Source organism: Scaptodrosophila lebanonensis, unplaced genomic scaffold, assembly GCF_003285725.1.
Source record: "Scaptodrosophila lebanonensis strain 11010-0011.00,11010-0021.00 unplaced genomic scaffold, SlebRS2 tig00000098-arrow-pilon, whole genome shotgun sequence".
Taxonomy (NCBI): Eukaryota; Metazoa; Arthropoda; class Insecta; order Diptera; family Drosophilidae; genus Scaptodrosophila; species Scaptodrosophila lebanonensis.
The window spans coordinates 1,469,678-1,493,108 of NW_022060568.1; the positions used below are offsets into that span (position 1 = coordinate 1,469,678).

The 23,431-nt window shown below is 40.2% G+C and overlaps 1 protein-coding gene and 1 long non-coding RNA gene across 2 annotated transcripts in view; both read right to left on the bottom strand.

Moving 5' to 3' along the window:
• Positions 1–383: 383 nt before the first annotated feature.
• On the bottom strand, positions 384–9,975 carry LOC115628031 (activating transcription factor 3). Its single transcript, XM_030523973.1, has 6 exons — positions 9,710–9,975; positions 9,530–9,619; positions 1,516–2,006; positions 1,128–1,452; positions 895–1,070; positions 384–798 (listed from the first exon to the last, which is right to left on the bottom strand). Exons 1-6 carry the CDS (start codon positions 9,911–9,913, stop codon positions 384–386), a joined length of 1,701 nt encoding a protein of 566 aa, XP_030379833.1. The 5' UTR covers positions 9,914–9,975.
• A 239-nt stretch (positions 9,976–10,214) lies between these two features.
• The window catches only part of LOC115628042, a 50,429-nt gene continuing 37,212 nt past the window's right edge, over positions 10,215–23,431 (bottom strand). The window contains exon 3 of the long non-coding RNA XR_003995735.1: positions 10,215–10,830. This is a non-coding gene — a long non-coding RNA (uncharacterized LOC115628042). The remainder of the gene's footprint in view (positions 10,831–23,431) is intronic.

The following is a 23,431-nucleotide window of genomic DNA, read 5'->3' on the forward strand; positions in this document are numbered from 1 at the left end:
CCCGGAGCATTGCCCACTAAGAGCTGCGGCTTCTTCTTCTTCTTATTCAAATGCGCGACTTTCGAACGGCGACGAGACGAGACGAGTAGATACCTAAACATACATAGCTGATGAGTACATACATATTACATAGAGCTGGGTGGTTGGGGAGTGGTGGAGGGGTGGAGGGGCGCTACCTAGCACCAGTAGTCGACATTGGTCCAGGCTGATGATGATGTTGCATCGCAAAAAGCCTCAACGTCCGGCTGTGGCAGCAACTCTTGCTGCTGCTGCTGTTGCTGTTGTTGTTGCTGTTGCTGTTGCTCGTGCTGCTGGTCCGAGTCGAGCGCCAGCAATGTCAGCTCGCCGTCCGGTGGTGGCCGCCGCCGCTCGGCGGCCCGCCCTCACGCCAAGCAACCACCATTGGGCATAAAGGCATTGGCACCAGTATCCAGATCTACAAAATCGCCAGGATCATCGGTGAACGTCATCAGCAGCGGATCGTCGTCATAGCAATTGCTCATGATGCCGACACCGACGCCCACACCGCCGCTACCGCCCCCATTCCCATTGCCCATTATGGGGCTGTGGAAGTCCAGCAGATGGTTGTTGTTGTTGTGCGCCGCCAGGCTGGCCACACTGGTCATGTTGTTGATACTGCTCGGATGGACGCTGACCGCATGCTTGATGTCGGGGAAGCCGTCGCTGGGCTCGAAGAGGAAACGCTGTGCGGAGAACGGTGTGGTGTAGGGTCCTTGCGAGTCGACCAGCTCGTTCTTCACATACTCGATGGCGGTGGTGGGCGTGGTGGCATTAACGCTGACATTAACGCCAACTCCAATGCCCAGACTGGCATGGTGGAGGCCGTTCAACGGACCGCTGCCGACCGCTGCAGTTCCCACTGCTGTTGTTAGCTGTGTCTGTGTATTGTTGTTGTTGTTGTTGTTACTGTTGCTGATGTTGCTGATGCTGCTGATGTTGCTGATGTTGCTGATGCTGCTGTTTGAGGTAGGTGTGATGACGCTGAGAGAGGCGGAGAGCGGCAGACTCATGCTGAGACCGTCGCAGTTCGGCACATAGTCGGAGACCTGCTGGCTGACCACCACAGTGGAGCCGGTGGCTGCCCCATTGCTGGGACTCTGGCAGGCTGCATTGCTAGTGTTGCTGTGTGTGTTGCCGTTGCCGTTGCCGTTGGTGGGTGTAAGTTGCGATTGTTGTTGCTGCTGCTGTTGCTGCTGCTGCTGCTGGAGACAGAGGGCCTCCTGTGTGGGAGAGGTCAAGTAGCCGGCGTGCTCGAATTCCTGTGGACTGGGCGACGGCTTGCAGTAGCCATTGGGCAGCTGCTGCGCCACCTGTTGCACCTGCACCTGATGTTGCTGCTGAAGCTGTGCCGCTATTGCCGCCGCTCGCTTGAACGTGCTCATCGATGGTATGCTCATGCGCTGGCTGGAGCCGTTGCCGGAGTTGCCAGTGCTGCCGTTGCACGTATTTGACGCAACAATGCCGTCAGCACCAGACCCAGCAGTGGTGGAGGACGCCTCGCTGGGAGTGTCCAGCTCCAGCTCGGTCAGGTATTTGATTGCCGGCGACTGCAGCAATTTGGAGGGCAGATTGCAGCCGCCTCGGCGAACGCAGTTGGGCGTATGCGCCTGCAGCATTTCCAGCAGCTTGCGCCGGTCCGTCTCCAGAGTGCGCACCTGCGTCTTCAGCTCGAGGTTTTGGGTGTCCAGCACCTCCGACTCCTTGATGAGGTTCTGTGTGCGTTCGCGCTTCTTCATGCGGCACTTGGTAGCCGCAATTTTGTTGCGCTCGCGCCGTCGCCGCCGACGATCCTCATCCTCGGGCGTTAGACCCTTGGGCACAGATTTTGTTTCGCTATCCTCATCGCTGGACTCCTCGCAGTCCTCGTCGCGTCGCGAACACTTGGAATTGGGCTGCTCAGAGCCGGAGCTCGAGTCGCAGGTGGACAGCTTGCGTTTGCTTTGTATGGAGAGCTTGAGGCCGGCTTTGATCAGCTGAGAGCATGTCTGCAACGAAACGGAGACGAGAAGAAAGAGAGAGAGCGCTATTAACGACGTCCTTCGCTCAATAGCAACTTAACTTTTGTATTATATATATATATATATATATATATGTATATAGGTACATATATATGTATGTATGTATGCACTAGCAATAAAAGCAGCACCAACAACATCAACAACAACAACAAAAAGTCGTTTGTCACCAATAGCCAAATTTGTCGCGCGCAAAACAAAATCTTGTGACTTGCCTCCAAAGACGGCAGCTTGTTGCGTAACTGCAAAGAGAGCCAGACAAATGAGAAGACGGGCGGACGGACAGACAGACAGATGGACGAACCAACGAACGGACAGACGTACGGATGGACAGACGCGCCAGGCATTGCTGACCCCGATGGGCACACTGGTTGAAATATTATTTTTGGGACTTAATAGATCGAGAGATCGAGATATTTATAGAGTAATATTAATTCACAATAGCAAGCACGTTTTTCTTTGCTAATTGTTCAGAAATTGTACGAGTGACTGCCAGACTAACTTCTCAGGTCGACTAAAGATATTCCATTTATTTCTGAGCAATGGTTCATGAAATTCATCTGCACAGTTGGACAAAAATATTGGAACAATTGGCACGCCTTGCTGCCCACAATTTCTTTCTACAAGTATTTGAACCCATGCCCTTTTGTTCATCCCTTTATATTAGTATAATATAACATATACATACTAATTGAATATATAGAACAGTTCTTTTAGTGAAAAGGACTTGCCATCAGTCCATCTATTCCCTTAACTGGATCTTTAGATCTTCTTCCAAGTTTGAAGGAATTGAAATATGTTTGAGTCACATTTAAAGTCAATTAGACAGAATTAAATTGCTGCCATTTTAGAAGTCAAGTACACGTATAAGGAGCTTTGTTGCAGCACAGTTGGGAAACATGATTGCCTTAGATGATATTTGATAATATTTTCTTTATTAGAATCGAAAGCTTGTTGTTGTGCAAATTAGTTAAATAAGTGATTCCCCCAAGATGGGTGCAAAATGTAAATCTAATTCCTTGGAAGGACCTTCGGCATGCCTATCATGATGTACCTATTTTGAGGGCATATTCGAACGAAGTGGAACCACTTTAATGAACACAAGTGTGTCGGTCTGTGGGAACACTTGCCAAATTTTAAAGCTTTGCATGCCAGGGTCGAATCTTCTTCGCTGTCGCTGTCGCTTTTGCGCATTCCCTTCAATTCATTTACATTTCGCGAATTGTGACTCGGTCGGACCCTGGGCTCTGGGCTCTGGGCTCCGGTACTCGGGCTGGGTCTTGTGCTCGTGCCCCGATTTTTGTAGCGATTTTTATGAAATACTTCGTGTGTGTGTGTGTGTGTGGGTGTGTGTGTGTGTGTGTGTGGAGTGGAGCGAGATTATCTTTTCAGCATTTGCGCGGCATTTGTTTATTTATTTTGATTTACTTAAGTGACCTTTTTTCGGCAACGGCTGCCACTTCGAATTTGCGGCCAGAGCAGAGACGAGCCAAGACGAGACAAGTCAAGATGAAATGAAAGACAAGAGGAGCCAAGGGGAGAGGAGGACGTGGACGTGGACGTGTACGTGGACGCGTCACTCTCGAGGCTCGAGCTGTTTGCATAAATCTCGTGCAAAATATTAAAGTGAAAGATAGGAATCTGTGTGTGTGTGTGTGTGTGTGTGTATGGGCGCGCCTCGAACAGTCGAAATGTGCAAAATGAAAAGGGCGGCACCGATTTAAGCAGCGTTGTGCCCATAAAAATATATTTAAAAAAACCAAAATAAAAAACAACAACAGCAACAGCAACAAAACTGTGGGCAGTAGGACACTGTGCAACAATATGGCTACATTAAAAGCCGCAACAAGTCGTTAAATTATCAACAACAACAACAACAAACGAGGCGATGTGCGGGGGCGGGGAAACTAAACTCAACTCAACTCGAACTGCAACTGCAACTGACAAGTGCAATGTCTGCGCAATTGTCTCGACTTCTGTCTGTCTGCTGTCTGTCTGTCTGTCTGTTCGACTCTCTGTCCCGGTGTGCATGAGGTGGGTGGCACACTTGCATTCAGCGCGCCTTTTTTGGACAGCCACAACAACAACAACAACAGCAGCAGCAGCAGCCAGAGTTGTCAACAGATGGTCGGACGCTTCATTCATTGTCAACTTTCATTTAAAGAGTTTTTCAGTCTCAAGTAAAGCGTCTGCCATGGACGCAGCCAAGCAGGGATGGGTTCAAAATAAACGAAACTACTACAACTAAATAAATGGTAATAACAGCGATTTCAGAACTGGAACTAGATCGGTGTGTCTTTTAACAGGAAACTGACTTCAACAAGATGGTTAGCAGTTTCAAATTTTAATAAAATCTAAAGACTAAACTATTTAAAGAAAAGATTGACAAAGTTCATCTCTCTATCTGCTTTCAATTAAAACGGCTTCCTAATTTTAAAACTAGAGGTTGAAATTTCGTAAATACAATCGCCAATACATACTATAGATGACTATAGACAATGAAGAATACGCTTTAGATGACTCTGGCCAGATTATGGTTTTCCATGTCTATAAAGCTTAATTCAGCTTGACAAAGTTCATCTCTCTAACTGCTTTCAATTATAAAAGGTTTCAAATTTTACAACGGGAAGCTAAGACTAGATAAATGAAAATGAAGAACTACGCTTAACAAGGCTCTGGTCAGATTATGGTTCTCAAACAGGGTTTAGCCTTATCTAACAATATAGGACGCTTTCCAGATGCAATCATTAATTTTATTCTTCTGTTATTTGCAACAAACTTTAAATTGGGATTAATATCAAATTGATGAACTTATTAAAATCGAGAGATATCTGCTCTGCCTAAACAGCCACCACAAGAGCTAAGCTTAGGGAAATTTTGTCTGCTTCCACACCTCCCTATTCATTCTAGTCTCACATATATAGTACATCCGTATTATCAATGTGTTACCTTCCATTGATTTTTATTTTATTTTATTTACTTTTTACTTCTGCTTACAATCCCATCTGTCTGGTTGACGCTCCTTTGGACTCTCAGCTTGCTATCTTGGCCCCCAAAATGAAATTTTTCAGATGCCACTGCACGTCTTCTGCTGTCTGTGGAACGCGCCCTTCTTCTTGTTGCTGTTATTGTTGTTATTGTTTTCGCCTGCCCCAGCGCATTGCCTCATTTAAATTTTAGGCACGCTGCGTTTTATTTATTGACCCAGAAAACAGATAAATAAATTTTGTTAAAAACAAAGAAATCGGACAAAAAGACGAGCACGAGCACGAACTCGAGGAGGAGACGGCCAGAAAATGTGGCAAAAGCAAACGCATAATAACAATAATCGCATGCGTTATGCCGACGACCATATGGTCGAAAATGTTGCACACACAGTCAGTCAGCACCGATCGGCTGGAAATGGGTGCCGTCGGTTTTTCCTAGCCATTAATATTTGGTTAACAACAACACTGCATTTGCGCATGTATCGGCCGGAGTTGTGGGGAAAATTTGTGGCCAAGTCTGCAGTCTCCTTCCTTTTCTTCGAAAACTAAAAAACTGTTCGCATTTTAATTTAACAACAACTAAGTAAAGTGAATAAAACAATAGTATTATTTATATATTAATTTAATATATTAATAACATAAAGAGAACAACAAATATGTTTAATGAAGAATGATTTAAAAAATGCATCACTAATTAGCTCAAAATCGTAAGAGGCTCTATTATTTTCTGACTTTAGTAAGACAGGACGTATGAGTAATTATACAAGTATAAAATAATTGTACAAGTATAAATGAATGAAATGCCAAGTTTTTTTTTTTTTTTGGCCTGGTAATGAACACTTTTTATGACACAGCGGAAATGCCGGAAAATTTACTAGAATTGAGAATATTTAATTTTCAGAATGGTAATCAAAAAATAATTTATTAGTTCAATTCGTGAAGGTAACAAAAAGATGATTTCGTTGTGACATTTTTGGTTTACGTGCACAACTCTGGGTTCTTTTCGCAAATTTATTTTCCTCGCCATTTATTTCATTTTGTTTGTTTATTGGGAAACTAATTGAACATCTACTATGGCTATAGATATAGGAATAGCTTTGTAAGCGATCTATTCACAATTTAAAAAGAAAAATCGAGCTGGAGGAATGCTGGTGAATGCAGCGGACATCAAAAATGTGAATTGAGGAGATGATCAAATGAGCGGAAGAGCTAAACAGTTCTTAAGAAGTGGCGCCTTGGTTCATATTTTTGTATGTCTTTCTAAATTCGAAAATGAATGTTTCGAGTCGACAAAACCGAGCTGGAGGAATTGCGAATTCCTTTAATTGGTGGTCACCAAAAATATGATTTGGGGAGCTGATCAAATAAGCTATAGAGCTACACAATTCGTAGCATTGTGGAAGTGTATGCCACCTATTCATAATTCGAAAATTAACTTTTCGAACCAACAAAATCGTTGTGGAGGAATGCTGGTGAATTGGTGGACACCAAAAATGTGAATTGAGCAGATGCGTCTTCGTTCATCTTTTTGTATGCCTTTCTTTGCAATTCTACACTACCAATTCAAAATTCGAAAATGCATTTTTCGAACCGACAAAACCGAGCTAGAGGAATTGCGGATTCCTTTAATTGGTGGTCACCAAAAATATGATTTGGGGAGCTGATCAAATAAGCTGGACAGTTCTGAAAAAGTGGCGCCTTAGTTCATCTCTACGCTACCAATTCAAAATTTGAAAGACTCTTTTCGAGCGGATTCCTTTAATTGGTGGTCACCAAAAATATGATTTGGGGAGCTGATCAAATAAGCTGTAAAGCTACACAATTCTTAAGAATATAGTAGCTTTGTGACGCCTTAGTTCATCTCTACGCTACCAATTCAAAATTTGAAAGACTCTTTTCGAGCGGATTCCTCTAATTGGTGGACACCAAAAATGGGACTCAAAATAATGTCGAATCATGTTGAAAGCTGTAAAGCCACAAAATTCTTAAGAATTGGCGCTTTAGTTCATCCCTGGAAGCGTATTAAACGTGTGTATCTTTGTGTTTTGGTATCTCAGTACAAAAAGCATTCGAGCCTTTCTTTGCATTTCGCATCGCTGCAATTTGGCGGCACGCGGTTACAAATGTATCTCATGAGTTTGCTTTGCCGTTAAGCAAAAAATGTGTAAATATGCAGGCACACACATACAGACACACACACACTCACACACAAACACACAGATACACATGCAAACACAATTCACAGAAAATTGTTGAAAAAAATGTTGCATCTTTTATGATATTTGGCAACGCATTTTTATTTTTATTATATTTTGTGGGCTTTTGTTTATTTTCGTCTGTGGTTCGCCTTCCTTTGTAACCGCAGAATTCTGGTATACTCGTATCTTTACTTTGTTGTTGTTGTTGCTGCTGCTGCTGCTGCTGCTGTTGTTGTATTTCTTGACCAATATTTGCAATTTTGATAATTTTCACTTTGATATTTGCTCATTATGGGCAAATACGAGTGCTCGTCTGTGTGCATCCATTTGTTAAGCAATCGTCCAAATATTTATGCACACGAGTATTTCAGAGTGCGGGGCCTAGAGTGCATCGCTTGAGTTGAAATCAATTTTGCGTTTCGTTTTCCAATTGCCATTTTTTCTCCATTAATTTCAATTTATAATTTATGGGAAATTTGTTAGAAAACAAATTGAAAAGTGTTTAATGCTATTTGGCGCAGTCGCAGTCGCAGTCGCAGGCGACGCCAAAGTCTCTGCCTGGTGGGTAATTAAAAGTCGCAGCCTGCCCAGCGCCTATAAATTCGCTTGAAGTAATAACCATAAATCACACATAGATGCAGATATAGGAATGCATGGATGGATGTCTGTGTGGCGTTGGGGTTGCCGGCACCTGCTGCTGAGCCGCCAATTAGTGCAGCGAGTGTGCGCGCGCGTGAGTGAGAGCAAAAAGTATCTGTTGGATGCGCCACCGCCGCCAACACCACCGCCACCACCACCACCAATGGCTAAGTGCTTGCACAATCGTTTGCCGTAGCTTTTGGTTGTTGTTGTTGTTGCTGTTGCTGTTGCTATTCTAACAGCGTTTAATTGCCGTGTGGCGCATGTTATTCATATGCATTAATCGAGTGATGCTTTTGTCAGTGGTGGTGGTGGTGGTGGCAGTGGCAGTGGTGCTGTGGTGCTGGTGGCAAGTTACGTGCCTCATTAAGGCCAATGCCAGTCAAATGATTTTTTTCACGTACTACCGCCACAGCTGGCGACACCGACAGCGCCAGCGACAGCGACAGAGGCACAGATACAGATACTTTATTTCATTTGAGCTTTGCATAAAAAGCGATATCAATTCTGGCAGCGTTTTGCGTGTAATTGAAGCGCAGCCACGACCAGCACGCCGTGCCGGCCACGCCAACGCCTGACCAACAGATTGTCTGTTCATCCGTCCAGCCGTCCGTCCGTCCGTCCGTCTGACAGCAAATTGTGACGCAGCAGCAGCAGCAGCAGCAGCAGCAGCAGCAGCGCTGAGGCCAACAGCCGATGGCAAAATGTCGCGTGGGCGCGTGCTGTGTAGGCGCGAGTGCATCAGATTGTAGCAGAATCGAGCAGAAAAGCACGCAAACAGCTTATGAATGAAATTGAAGTTGAATTGAAAGCGAAATTGAAACTGAAAGAGATTTGCCACGCACTTTGCTGCACTCAGCACTGATGACTGGCGAGCGTACGATTGATATTTAATAGATATTGAAGGCATGTGATTTTCAATTCAATCATGTTCGAACTTCGAATGGCTGTTCAAATTGAAATTGAAATCAAGTGTTGAGTCGATGACATTCCACAATCTGGTTCCCACTGGCTTGCATATTTAAATTGAAACCGATGCAAGAAATTGCCAAGAATTGTTATTTTTAAATACTTTCCAAGCATTTCAAGTGCTTTCAATTAAATTTAAACTGAAGTTGCACTATCAAGATTAGAGACTCGAAAATGGTAGCTCACATTTCAGTAATCAGAAGCAATTTCTAATTGCAATTCAATAGATTTGATGAAATTGAAATAAAGAGATTAGCATGTCTTGTGGAATTTTGGAAAAGAAAACTTTATAATGGTATGTATATAATATAACGAAACCGAATGGATTGAAGCTGAACAAAAAATTGAGCGTCGAATATTTGTTGAAATGTTTCAAACTGAGGCAAGAAATAAAAACAAAACTTAGCCCAAAATTTTTCAATCCATTATTAATTGGAACTCCAATTGATTTCCTTATGGAATGTTCTCGTAAGCTCGAATCAATTTAGATAATAGTGCAGATATGTACAAGTATTTCTATTGAAATTGAAAATAGAAGTAGAAATTGAAATTGAACTGAATTGCATTTGTTAAAGGACAACAAGTTGAAAGAGTTATGAAAATGTGATTTTTAAATATTTGCAATGCAGGAGGGACTGCGATTTGATGGCCATCGTAAATATAGGTTCCACTAGTCTCTAATTGAACCTCCCCTGCTTACCTGCTGTACACTGGGCGTGGTCGCAGTGCCTGCTGGCGAGTCTAGCGGTGATGCGGAGCAACTGGAATGACTGCTGTCCTGCGAGTGCGACTGCAATTGGACGGGAATTAGAATTAGAGGTGCCATTACGTAAATGCCAAAGGGGGTTTCGAAGGGGGCAGGAGGATTTTGATTACGCACCTGTGCATTGGCATTGCCATTGAAGTTGCGGACGGACACCACCGGAGTGGAGGCCGCACTGGACGTGGCACTGAAATAGCTGTCCAATGGATTTGTCATGGCTATCAGTGAGTTGAGAATTTCGGGAGTTTTGGGCGTGTGGGAGCCGAGGCCGCTGCTCTCGATGCTGAGCAGTGCCGCGGCCGGTATGTTGGAGTTGAACATTGTGGCAATCGGCGGTTTTGGGGTTTTTAGGGGTTATTCTTATTCTTCTTCTTTTTTTTTTAGTGGGTACGATATATCGAATATATATAACTTATGTATTTAACACAGAAAAAAATAACAAATTAAAAGAATATTTATATCATATGTTGTTTTTGTTGAAATGTCACTTATTATAATAATTATATTTCATTTATATATACATATAGTATATACATATATATATATATATATTTATTTATTTGCTTTTTGTTTGCAATTTTTTGTTGTATTTGTAAATCACAGTTGAAGGCCTACTCGTTGCATTTGTTGGACTGCTTTAATGAAATATTTGTATGTGTTTCTTTTTCCGCTTAGTATTTGTTTATTTATGCTTTTATTGTTGTATATACGCTTGTAAAAATATATAGTAGGTTTTTATAAATTTTCGCTTTGTTGGTTTTTTTTTAATGCAATATTTTGTTTTATTTTTGTTGTTTTTGTTTTGGACACACGCGCGCACCTTTGGCGTCTGGTTGGGGGGCTGCTAACAATTAGAAACACTTTCTTTCTCTTTATTTTTTTACTTGACTTTTCGTTTAAATAATATTCTTTTGTTTTTCTTATCACAAGTTATTTAAGTTGTTAAAGCTTTTCAAAGGCGTCTGGAAATTTGCGTAGCAAACGCGCTCTGTCTGGCTCTTGATTGCCACTATTATTATTGTTCTTGTTGTTGTTGTTGTTGTTGTTGTTATTATTATTGTTGTTGTTCTTAAAAAAAAATTGTGCAATTGTCACTGCTACCGTTGCCGTTGCCGCCAAGTCGCGACGCGTATCCATCGGCGGGCGTGTTGCTCAAAGCGTTGAAATCTTTCGAATGTTTTTGCCACCGGTGTGCCGCCGGTCGACACTTGCGGTCAGCTTTAGCTTTTGCGTGTGCACTGCAAGTACATGGAGAGAGAAAAGAGAGAGAGAGAGAGAGAGAAAGAGAGAGCGTGAGTGAGTGTGTGTGTGGTGAGAGACTTGTGAGGGAGACTCGCTTTCGTTGCTGTTCCAATACGTGAGCGCGCATCCGCGTCACTCTGACAAAAACGAAAACAATTAAATTATAAAATAAACGTAACTAAATTGATTTAAGACTAATTGGAATGGCAGGCGTGCGATTGCCGGACAGACAGACAGACAAACAGACAGACAGACACAGACAGGCAGTAGCTGGTCCAGTGACTAACCCATTGACCGACTGGCTGACCCACTGTGCTAAAAAATTGCATCTCATTAGCCCAGAATCAGGTTCAATGCGAAGCGATCTTCAACCATTCTCTTCTCCTCCCTTGCTTCCCTATATATATATATATAGTATAGTCCATACATATATCGGCTAAGTACTTCTGCGTGCATACGCCTGGGGCGTGGACTCGCTGCGGTTATTTTAATGTTGTCTCAATTAATCGCTTAATCAGTTAATTGAACGCAGACACACTTTAAATAAGGCACACGAGGCATGTCTAATGTCTAATGTTAATTGCAACTGATGTGGCTTCTGGAGAGCCCGCCTCAACACGAAAGACGTGCTAAAAAATGTAGAATTATTGCTTGCATGGTTCACATAAAGTTCCTATTCTCAAGACTAGTCATTTACAATATAATTGTCAATCAATTAATTTTAAATCAAAATATGCATTGAAACTTTCGACTAATCAGAGAAAATGTAAAGAGTAAATAATGAAGAGTTCATAAAATTCGGTCTGAAATTTTATCTGTTATATATACGAGCTTATTTTGTTTATAGAGCGGCTTATCAGACCATATATCAGACAATGTAAAGATAATAATAATAATTTGTTGATGGCAGCAGTAGAATGTGAATTTTTGTTGTACAATATATTTAGTATATTGAAATCTTTTCAAATTAATCAGTCCGGAGCTAAGCCAGCCTCCATACTTTCGTACTCGCAAATGGCAAATTAGCAAGACAATAGACTGGGCTGGTGGTCCCCATCTAGTCAGCACCCCCCTAGTGGACACCCTACTGGAGCGAAATCAAGCAGCGCTTAATTACATTTATCTTAACATTTTTCCCATTCCCAATAGATCTATCCACACATGTTTCAAACACATTTTTTGCACAGACCCGCATCCATGATAATTACGTAGAAAAGAAACTGCTCTGCATAGTAACCACACATACTATTATAATTATGTATGTACAAGTATATTGGAATTTCGGGGTCGACTCCCTTTGAATTGGCGTCAAAATTTGGAATCAAATTTGGAATGCATGCTTGAGTTGTGGAATGATTTGATTTGATTTTTCCCAGAATGTGTCTGGCCACTTCCTTTGTCTGGGTAATTAGTGTAGAAACCCTCGCTGCTTGTCGGTCCAAATAATAACAAATGTTGTTATTATGTTTTTGTTCTCTACAGGTTGGGAAATGGAATAAAAAACGAATACAAAAATCGCCTTTATGTCGCGCTTTTAATGTCTCTGCGTACTGCGCATTTCACAGGCAACCCGTTTTAGACATATTTTTGTGATTTACTTTTAGTTTTCGTTTTTATGAGCATACACAGACACATACATACACACTTATATGAACATATTTATATATTCTCGTACTCCCTTCTATTTCGTTCTCTATTTTTGCTTTGCAGCTTTTATGACTCGGCTTGTTTTGAAGTTGTAGTTGAATTGTGCGTGAGATTTTGTTTGATAGATTAGCGTGAAAACTATTAAGCATTATAGTATCTATTACATGTGCGAGTCTTGGTGCGCGGTCTCACACCTACATACATACATACATACATACATACAAGCACACATATACTATATGCAAGTATGCGTGTTTGTCGGTCCTAGCGTAAATGCATTCCAAGACTTGACTCCCTCCTCCCCCTCTCCATTTAATTGACGTTCGTGCAAATTTTGCTTCACACACTGCTACTACTATACACAGTATGTGTTAGTGTGCATCTGTGTGTGTGTGTGCCATATTAATTCCAAGAATTCTATATACAGTGATTACTCGAAAAGTAGCAGTTCTAGTTTCGAAAAAGGTTAACTTCTTGCAAAGCATGTGTGTATGTACGTCTGGATGAACGTCTAGATTTTTAAATCGGCTTAGCCCACATTACTAAAAGTCTCAATAAAGACTCTCCTTGTCCTCAGGCAACACGAGTTTATTCCACGATAAAAATAATAATTCATTGTAACATTCTATCTGGCTATACTTGTATAACAATTTTAAGTGCAACCGATTCATTAACTTAGGGTCAGAGCATTCGGTAATTACGAAATTTCTTTCTTTTCTTTTGTCATCTTTGAAATTCCGATAATTTCTATGGCGAATTCCCATTTTGTTTGAATGTGTGAATCACCGGCAGAATGGCACATAATTAAAGAAAAATTTACATAATCGAATAAAATTGCAAGTGTTTTTAGAAAAAGTTGCTTTCAATGCTTGGAATACTTTAAATCAAATGTTTCAATGGAAATATTGTTCAGCTATTATATAATAATTATTCCCGGATGTACATCCATATGTATGTTCCAAAAAAGTGTTGACACGAAACCCTCTAATGGCTCAGATGGCACCACTCCCAATGACATTTACAAACATATTTATCGTTTAATCTTATAATCTTTGACAAATAAAAATGGCCATTAACGTTTAGTTATTGAAAGAACATAATGACTTCAGCAATGTAAATAGGTTCCAATTGTTTTAAATAATGTCAATCCTTTATTTAAACATCGATAATCTGCCTGTACATTAGTTGTCTGGCTAAGGGAGTTTTTGATGATTTGTTTCTGGAATTTCAAGCTGCGAGCAAATGATCTTTAACCAGCTTTTAGAATAAACTCATCTGCAGACTTTTCGTCTTCACTCTGTTTTTGACTTCAATTGAATTCAGAAATAATTGTTAATATCTCTTGATTTCCATGAAGGAAAAGCTTATAAGTTGGAAATCCGATGCACTCGAAACTGCATTCATGTACCTGCAGATGAGCACACTTTTGGAAAATTGTTAACCTGGAAAATGCGGTTAGCGAGCGACTACTGTAGTACACAAGTGTACACTGTGAACATGAACATTTGTGTGTAAAGTAGAGGCAGGCGATTTGTTTTCGTATGCCCCCATCTAGACATGCTCTATAACTTTTAGTGCCTTTTTATGTTTCACACAAAAACACATTCTGTGTGTGCGTATATATATGTGTGTGTGTGTGTGGCAACCAGCACATTTACAAATTGAAAGTCGGTAATTTTGTTGCCACAAAAGCCGAAAAATATACTTGTATTTAAAAAGAAGGCAGCACGAAAAACTTGAGAAAACACAAAATGCAAAAGAAGAATAAAAAACCGAGAGCAAAAAAAATTATGATTTATGACTTTCGCATGTTTTTTTAGAGCTTTTTGTATTAACAGTGTGTGTGTGTAAGTGTGTGAGTGAGTTCTACACACACACACACACACACACACACACACATATGGAGCACAGCGTTTGCCTTTTCCTTTGCCTTTGATGTGATTTAGCAGCAGATACATGATACATTTGTATCTGTATCTGTGTCTGTATAAACACAAAGTTGTAGCCATGGCTGTTGGCCTGCTTCGCCTGCAACTTGTTAACAAAAATCACTTTTGACAGACAGCACAAACGTTTCAATTTGAGCATTTGATTTTGACCAAATCTGGCGCTGTTGCAGCGCTGCAGCAGCAACGTCGGCGGCGGCAGCGGCAGCGACGCATGCGTGACCTTAAATGCACGGGTGCTGCACATTTATCATGCCAGCCAGCCATCAAGCCAGCCTATAATATAATTTTTGAGGTCACGGCAGTGCGCCGACCGACCAACCAGCCAATCGACCAACTATCCGATCAAACGATCTAACAATCGACCGTTCGACCATTCGACCGTTCGAGAGTTCGACTGTGCGACTGTTCGAATGGTCGAGTGGTCGAGTGTCCGAGCGACCACAACAGGAGCCGACAATAAACGCATTGCGCATACGCAACGTTGTCGCTTCGCAGCTTTGTTTGTCATTTGATTTTGATTTTGATTTGTTTGCTGCTGATTTTCTGGCTTGCACAAAACTCGCGCACATGTCCAACAGCTTGACAGTAATCGAGTTGACTTATAATTGCATATTCAAGATAAAGCCCCGATGCTACCCAGCAGGGTGCTCGCATCTCTGCACACTATAACGTACTCGTACCTACTACTATATAGCTCAGCTGACATTCCACATGACATTTCGTCTGTGGGTCGCAAGTGGGTTTGAACGAGTATGTTTGTCTGTTTGTTTGCCATTTGCTGATTGAAATGAAGTTATTTGTTGCCGGCGCATAAATCACGCGCACAGCATCGACATCGTCAGTTAAATGCAATTTCAAACATATACACATATATATTTATATATAGTACACAGTCTGTCTGTCTGCCTGTCTGTCTCTCTGTCGGCATGTATAGCAAGCATGTGTGTAAAAAGTGTGCAATGTGTGTTTGATTTGGCTCTTTGTTGACTCGCTGGCACGTCAATTGCACTCGACTGCGCATTTGCCTCAATTGGTGGCAATCGGTCAGAAATATAGTATGAACACGAATTGATAACGGCGTGAAATCGGAATTACAATAACTGGGCAATGGGAGTGGGAGTGGGACTGGGAATGGGAATGTGCATAGGAATTGGAATCGGAATCGGAATGCGAACGAACGATTGCAGCACGAAATGTTGTTGAGAAATCTTTAATAAAACAATTAAACAATAAATCAGAGGAACAAAAAATACCTTAGCAATCACTTAACTAATTAGAGAAGGGAATACGCGATTGACCCTATTTTAGAAACAACACAAGCTCCATTATTTGTAAAGTGACGGTAAAAGGTCATTTGGAAAAATCATGCCAAAAGAAAAACTAATAAAGAAGTACGCGAATACATTCCCGACATTGGACGTTAAAGAAGAGATGTTAGCAGAAATATTCAACTACCCGATCAAAACGTTTTTAGACACATTTTGTCAAAAGAAGTGATTAAATAAGTGATGTAGAAAAATGTATAATAATTCTTCCCTTTAAATAATTCTTTCATTCTTCCACAGAAAATACCGAATCGAAGGTAATAAACAGAGAATATGAACTGCAGATGCTTTTAATGATCGTTTCAAGTTGGCACTGAATCGCATATAAGTTAAATATACTATAGTATATCAAACAGATTATACTTGTGATAAAGGATAAATAAAGAAGCTGTCCATTGCTTTTTAATAGAAAAGTACAGATGTACGGATAATTATAGTTAGCTATAATAAAGAACTGCTACTTATAGTTTTTGCTTTTTGGATTCTCCTAAATTCTCCAATTATACAAATTTGTATACATCTGGGTGACAGTGAAAGCTGGCTTCGATGGGCATTATTTTCGACTTGCATAGTCAGCTTTGTAGGGATAAAGGAGTACAAGAGTTTTGCCTGAGAATGAAGTTGAGTTTATGAATGGGACGATTGCTTTTATTTTGGAATTTTTCAAAAGTACATACTATACTATACAAATATATATGTATATGATGCATTACGCATAGGCCATATGTGGCAATGCGGTCTGACCTAAAAAACCGCAAGATGTTCAACTTCGTCTGACTCATGCAGAGTGCAAAAAAAAAAAAAACAGCCAAATCGAAATAAATGAATTGACAGCCGCAATGTTTTATTAGGCAATCTGCATACATATGCACGCATTGGATTGTATAATACAATTTAAAATATTAATTCATATGTGCTGGAATATATTATATACATACGAGTACTATATGCACACATACTACTATATGTTTGTGTGTCATTTGACAGACGCGCCGTCAAAATGCGTGCCGGCCCCGACTTGCATTCATTTCCAAAGCATGTGCAGTGTTTTAAATACATAAATTTATATATATGCATATATATAAGTATTATATACTCGTATGTATATAAATATATGCAAAATAATAGCGTGTTTGTCGGTATGTTTGTTTAAAACACATTAGTATTTAAAATTTATACTCATTTTTATCATTTTGTTTGTGCTTTTTGTGGTTGGCTTTTGTCATTGTTGTTGTTCCCGTTGTTGCTGTTGTTATTGTTGCTGTTATTGCCACTGCTTTTACAACAACTATTCGGTGGTACGTGCTTGGAGTGCACTCTAGATTTCACACGAAACGAACCTAAAAATTCGTCCGTGCAAACGAGCGAGCTAAAGCGAAACGGTAAAAAAAAACAACAATTTGCATTTTGACTGATACACGAAAACAACAAACTATAAACAACAACAGCAGCAATAGCCATGTGCATGTTGGCTTGGTGAGTTGGGGGCGTGGCGAACATTTTTGGAAATTTTTCAAAAATTAAAAAACTTGCTGGTGTTGCTGCACGTCTGTGGCTGTGGCTGTGGCTGTTCCTCTGGCTGGCTCTGGCTGACAAACAAAAGCATTAAAGCCAACGTGCAGGAAGAAGAAGAGGGGCAAAAATCCAATCAATAGCCAACGCACACATACATATGTATGTATGTACATCGTTTTGGCTTTGGCTAAAACTAATTTCCAACTGGGGGAAAAAAAGTGGTTGGCCGTAATGGCGTCCAACTGTGTGTGCTAGAGTTTGTGTGTGTGTGCGTGTGTGTGTGCGTGTGTCATAAACATATCTGCCATTGTCGGACTTTAATTCTTATACGTTATGACAAAAGATATATGTTTTGTAACGAACTGCAGATGAAAAATATATATGCTCCACTCATGCAAATTTTTTAAGTACGAAAATTCAGAAAAAAAGCCAAATATTACTACAAGTATTCAAATTATTAAAGACAGAATACTCGTAATAAAAATTGCTTGAAATACTCAAATAAATGTTTAAGCATAAGGCATAAGGCAGAACAGAAAAAATAAACCCCACTGCTTGGCAACGTCCTTTGCTTTGTAGGCTTGGAAAAGGACATTTGCCTCTGCTTCAGTTCATGAGGAGAATGGCAATCGTAATTCCTTTCTTTTCTCTTTTTCATCAGAAAAATTTGAAAAGTTGCTGAAACTCTTCAACTAAAAAGGTATCTTAAAAATGCATTCACTGGCGAATATTGAATTCTACAATTTCATTTTCATCAGAAAAATTTGAAAAGTTGCTGAAACTCTTCAACTAAAAAGGTTTCTTAAAATTGCATTCACCATCGAATATTGTATTCTACAATTATGATGATATATTATAATGATGTGTTCAGACAGTTTTGCTAAATAGGGATAGCAAATAGGTAAGAAAGCTTTGCTTATAAAAAAACAAAGTCAAACCAAATGAAAACCAAAGATTAATAAATCATAAGCCGTTGTAAGGCAAAGCAATTCAAATCATGAGATGTCATCTAAAAGGACTATAAATAGAACTAGGGGTCCCAGATTTCTTACGAATGCAGGGATTGTGGTGTGGTGTCTCTCCAACAAAGCTGAGATGAAATGTATTTAAAGGACAAATTTTGTTTGCAATTATTGTACAAGTATGTAGAATCGGAACCCCAGATGGAATAACTTTGAAAGATAATTATTATTCACATTTATTGTGGGGGTATTTTTCTATTTTAATTTCCGGGCCTTGTACTGGCATATATGTATTGTAGGGCGGCATAGATTGCAACGAAGTAAGTGAAAAATGTTTAAGATTGGCCGCACGTTGACTGCACTCTATTTCAAATGAAACTGAATGATTCACATCAGCCCAGTGTGTTCGAAGTTTCTGAGTCAGACTGACGCGTACGAATGCGTATGACGATCCTGCATTGGATAAGTTAACATCTATTCTCTTATATATATCTGCATATCTGCAAACCCCTAAAGGCCGATTCACATCAGTCAAGTTTCTGAATCAGATTGGATACAAGTAAGTCTTTCTGAAGCTAATATCCAGTCTCTGATATGTTCGCATGGGCCTAAAGGGTATTTGTTGTTGGTCTTCTTTTGAAGCGTGTGCGTGCTTCGGTAAGTTATAGTTATACGTATTTATTGTTATTGTTGTTGCTGTTGTTTTTGTTGCGGACTCGGTTTCTTCTTCCGCTGCCTAATTAAAAGCGTGGCGCGCCAAAGCCAAACAATCGAAGTCGAAGCTGAAGCCGCAGAGGCAAAAAAGGAGGATGCATGTGTGCGTGTGTGTCTCACATAGATACAAAATTGCCACGTTAATGGTCCGTCGTTATTTTCGTACCCCCACCCCTCGCACACACACACACACACACACACACACACACACACACTGCCCCCTCATACACAGCCAGCTATTTTCTAATTAAGTGTCATTGATTCAACAGCAACTGACGTTGCAAACTTTGTCTTTGTCTATTGCTCTTGTCTTATCTGTCGGACGCCCCCGCCAACCTCGAGTTGTGCACAGGGCCAGTGGGCGTGGCAAAAATAAATGAGAAAAAAAAAACTTCCGCAAAGCTCTTCCATTATTCACACTGTGCACAGTGTGCTGGAGACTGGCAAGCAGCGAGCAGCGAGCAGCGAATACTTTACACTTTAATTAAGCGCTTAGATACTTCGGTATCTGTATCTGCCTTTGATTAGCTTGCATTTGTTGGGTGGCTGGCTGGGTGGTTGCGTGGTTGGGTGGTTGGATGGCGATAAAACCCCATGGCACAAACAAAGATGACAAGAACAAAGACTGGGCCATCTTAGCCATTAACACACTCGTATGAGAATTAACGAACAGCGTAATGAACACAACAGATGGAGACGCGGAAGATGTAGATGAAGACGATGAAGATGATGGAAGAGATAAAGATGATGGTAGATGGAGCAGAAGAAACAACTAGCCACGCAACAAGGGCCCAAAAATGGGACGACCATTCAATTAATTTATTATTCACTTAAGAGCGCAACGAATGGCCAAACTTGTTGTGTTAAGCCTAACACACACACGCACACACACACACACACACGCACGCACACACGCACGCACACACACACGCACACACGCATAGTCGCACAATACATAAAACTGTTATAAAAATTAAATGCTCACAAAACTCCGACAAGAATTTCGCACATTATGCCGATGGCTGCCAAAAATGTCCTGCCTGCCCGGCATGGTGTATGGCCATGTGGTGGGTGGTGGTGCGGCAGGGGCGGGTGGTTGGGCACGGGGGCGGGCGCGGTTGGGGGCTGTCATAAAATATGGCAAACGCGTGGCACTGGCTTCACAGTTATAAACATTTCTACGCACGTTTTCAGCGTTAAATTGTAAGGCAAGCAATTTGTGTGGCAAATTTTAGAAATGCAAATGAACATTTTGAAAATGTCAGAGAAGTGCAGGAGGGTGGCATGGGGGGGGGGAGAGAGGGGGAAGTGCAAAGAACAAGCAGAGATGTCACGCAGCAGACATTAAGAAGGCAGTTCTCCATCTCTGGCAATTGCACATTCCCCCAACGAGCTGCAATGAAAAAAATATAGACAGTACTGCTTCCTAATATCTAAAAGAAATATACATAAACCTTTGAGCATTGGACGAACTATATAAATGGGAAATTTAGGGTCGTCGAATGAACACTCGAAGGCAGTGAAGAGACACAGAGACGTGAACTGTTTCCTTCCCTAAGCATTTTCAAATTTTGTCACTTGAATTGAATGTTATACTGTAGAACATAAATAATATTTACTTTATTAAAATTGTGCTTCAGGTTGGCTGTCATATTAATAAATATTTCAGTTGCAAGAAGAAGAAAAGTTATGAATTTATGAAAAAAGCAAACTTCCAAATATTAGTAGAACATATATGGTATACAAATAATTCGGAGTATACTTTGAAGAGTAATCTTTCTTTGGAAATGGAAAGTACCCTTGGCAGTCTATAAAAAAATATCAACAACAAAAATAGAGCAAGGCATTAAAGAAACATGAGGGATAGAAGTGAAAATGTTTTGTTTTCAAATGTTATTCTGAAAATGGAAACTAAAAAGCGTCATTAAAAAATACTTAATTAAATGTAAGATTGTGGTTCAAGTTGGCTGTCATTTGAATAAAAATTTCAATTCAGCAATTTCAAATTATACAATGAACCATAAATCTATTTGTAGTACTATTGGACCTGAAAGGTAGCAAAAATTTGATTTCATTTCTGATCCAAACAATGAGAAATGTGGCAGCACACAGCTAGTTTATTTGATTAACTATAAATAGAATAGAATCCAAATCAAATGTGTGACGTACTTTAGAATAAGACCTATCCAAATTTCCAAATGAAATGCGGAAGGGAGAAAGAAAAGGAACAATAATTAATCATGTAGAGAATCTAAATAGAATTTAATCGCTAAAGCTAAAAGAATTACTACAAAAATAATTCAAACTCATCATTTTCAAGTGAGACATTTTTTATAAAACATATCAGACATTTAAGACAATTTATCAGCTTTTCTTAAATACACAATTTTAATTAAATAAAATGGAATGTTATCTTTCATATTCTCTCATTCATTGTTCAAATAAAAATGACAAATATAGGTTGTACGTTCAAGTCTTCCCTGTTACTCACGCAATCTCCCATGGCTAGAGCTTTCTGACCAAATCGCGCTCTACTCCGAGAATTTTCGAGCACACACACACACACACGCGCGTATTTCAGGTGCTACGTATATACGCATGTCTTCCTATATTTACACACATACGAGTATTACTTGCATATCCAGAGTTGGGGCTATCTTTAGGGCGCACTTAAGTGGCGAGGTCTGACCGGGCATTACTCATTTCCGTATCAGCACATCGCACTGATAAACGTGGTGCCCAGTGGCTGGCAAGGACGTTGACTATCGAAATTTTCTCTATACATACATATGTATAGTACATACCTACATACTTAGTTTTGTTCTGCCTCTGCCTCTGCTGCTGCCATATCTGGCATGTCAAGAGATTTCTTATCAGCAACATGAAGAACAAAATCTTATCTTTAAATTGTTTCGCTATTGTTGTTGTTGCAATGTTATACTTATATATACATATTTTATTTGTTTTACCAAATTTTGCGTGTTCGTTGGGAAAATCTAATTAATTTCCAACTTAAGACATTTGTGACATCAACGCGATTTATGCTGATTACTTCATATGTGCGAGTATGTGTGTGTGTGTGTGTATGTGTGTGTGTACGCGTATGTGTGCCCTCCCCAGAGCCCCCTCTCCAGCTGTTGCTGCCGCATACTCTTTATCTCAAGATTTTGCGTTAACTTCTCTTGTATTTATTGTTATTTATGAGCGTGTGCCGCAAGTTCTCGTGCATACGTATTTATGTTTCTCTGCTTTGTTTATTTTCGTATTCTCCATGGAATTTTATCTAAAGTGTAGCACACAGCATTAAAGCAATTGTCGGGCTTCGTTTTGTTAGCATGCGGCTTTGCTGCTTTGCCACTTAGTCGGTATGTTTTTCACACCTTGTTTTATATGAGGCTTTGGGGTCTTACGATGGCTTGGTTGCATTTTCCCACATGTACATACATACATACCCGTATGTGTGTGTGTGTGTGGAATTGTATCTACACTAAAACAAAGACGGATCTTCGCATAAAGAATCCCAAAAGGCTATGCTGCATTAATTGGTGACCCCGAGGCTGCTTAGGCTTAATTTGTTAAGTTTTAAGCTTCAAATTGGTTTTCTATTAGCGACTCAGACGGCCTACTCGAAATTGAAGTGTTAAGGCTTTAACGCAACATATGCGAATGTGGGAATTCTCTTTACGTTTGTCCAAGGGCTTTAGAGGAAGACTAAGACTAGGCATACAAGTTAGCTATCTTCAAAGTACTGCCTGGCCATAATAAATAACTTAAATTGTTATTCTTTATTCAAATCTTCCTAAAACAGTTTGTTTCTAGCTGAAGGGATAACAAATGAATCCAGATAGAACCTTAAAATACAGGCATTATTAAACCTAATAAATATTTATTAAAACCATACAGTTTTGTGTTCCTAAAATAGATTGCAAGCCAACATGAAATGAAATGAAATACTGACCATTTCGCCAAACTAACAGCACGATATTAAATATTGAACACATGTTAATCCAATACCCCATATTAGCAGTATCTAATAAATTCTCAAAAATGACTCTTTAAAAAACCCAACAATAGACAACAAAAAACACCTATCATAACAAAATACAATAATTCATAAATTTAATTCTCGGAAAGTAATGAATAAAATCTGTACACAAATAATCAATTCTGTGTACTATTATAATCTTTTTAAAGCGAGCGCGTAACTTATATCAGTTCATTAGTTGTTGTCTCTCTATAAATCGAATATAAGTACAACAAGAGGCACAAGAGTCTGCAAAACTTTTCCAACAATGGCCGTACTTGAAGGCCGAATTCATTCGAATTCGTTTGCACTTCCCGCTTTCTCTGAGTGTAGTGTGTATGTACATTTGTAGACGGTGCCATGCGACAGCTGTCAACAGCCAATAATCGTCACCAGCCATCGGCAACAGCATCATTATCGTCATCTCCGACGATGACTGTGGCTGCGACTGCGACTGGGTC

Excerpts from the sequence above, each read along its gene's own strand:
- LOC115628031 (XM_030523973.1), bottom strand. The coding sequence starts at position 9,913 with ATGTTCAACTCCAACATACCGGCCGCGGCACTGCTCAGCATCGAGAGC. Across the intron at positions 9,620-9,709 it reads ATGGCAATGCCAATGCACAG|TCGCACTCGCAGGACAGCAG; the intron begins GTGCGTAATCAA and ends GTCCAATTGCAG. Across the intron at positions 1,071-1,127 it reads ACAGCAACACTAGCAATGCA|CAGGTCTCCGACTATGTGCC; the intron begins GCCTGCCAGAGT and ends GTGGTCAGCCAG.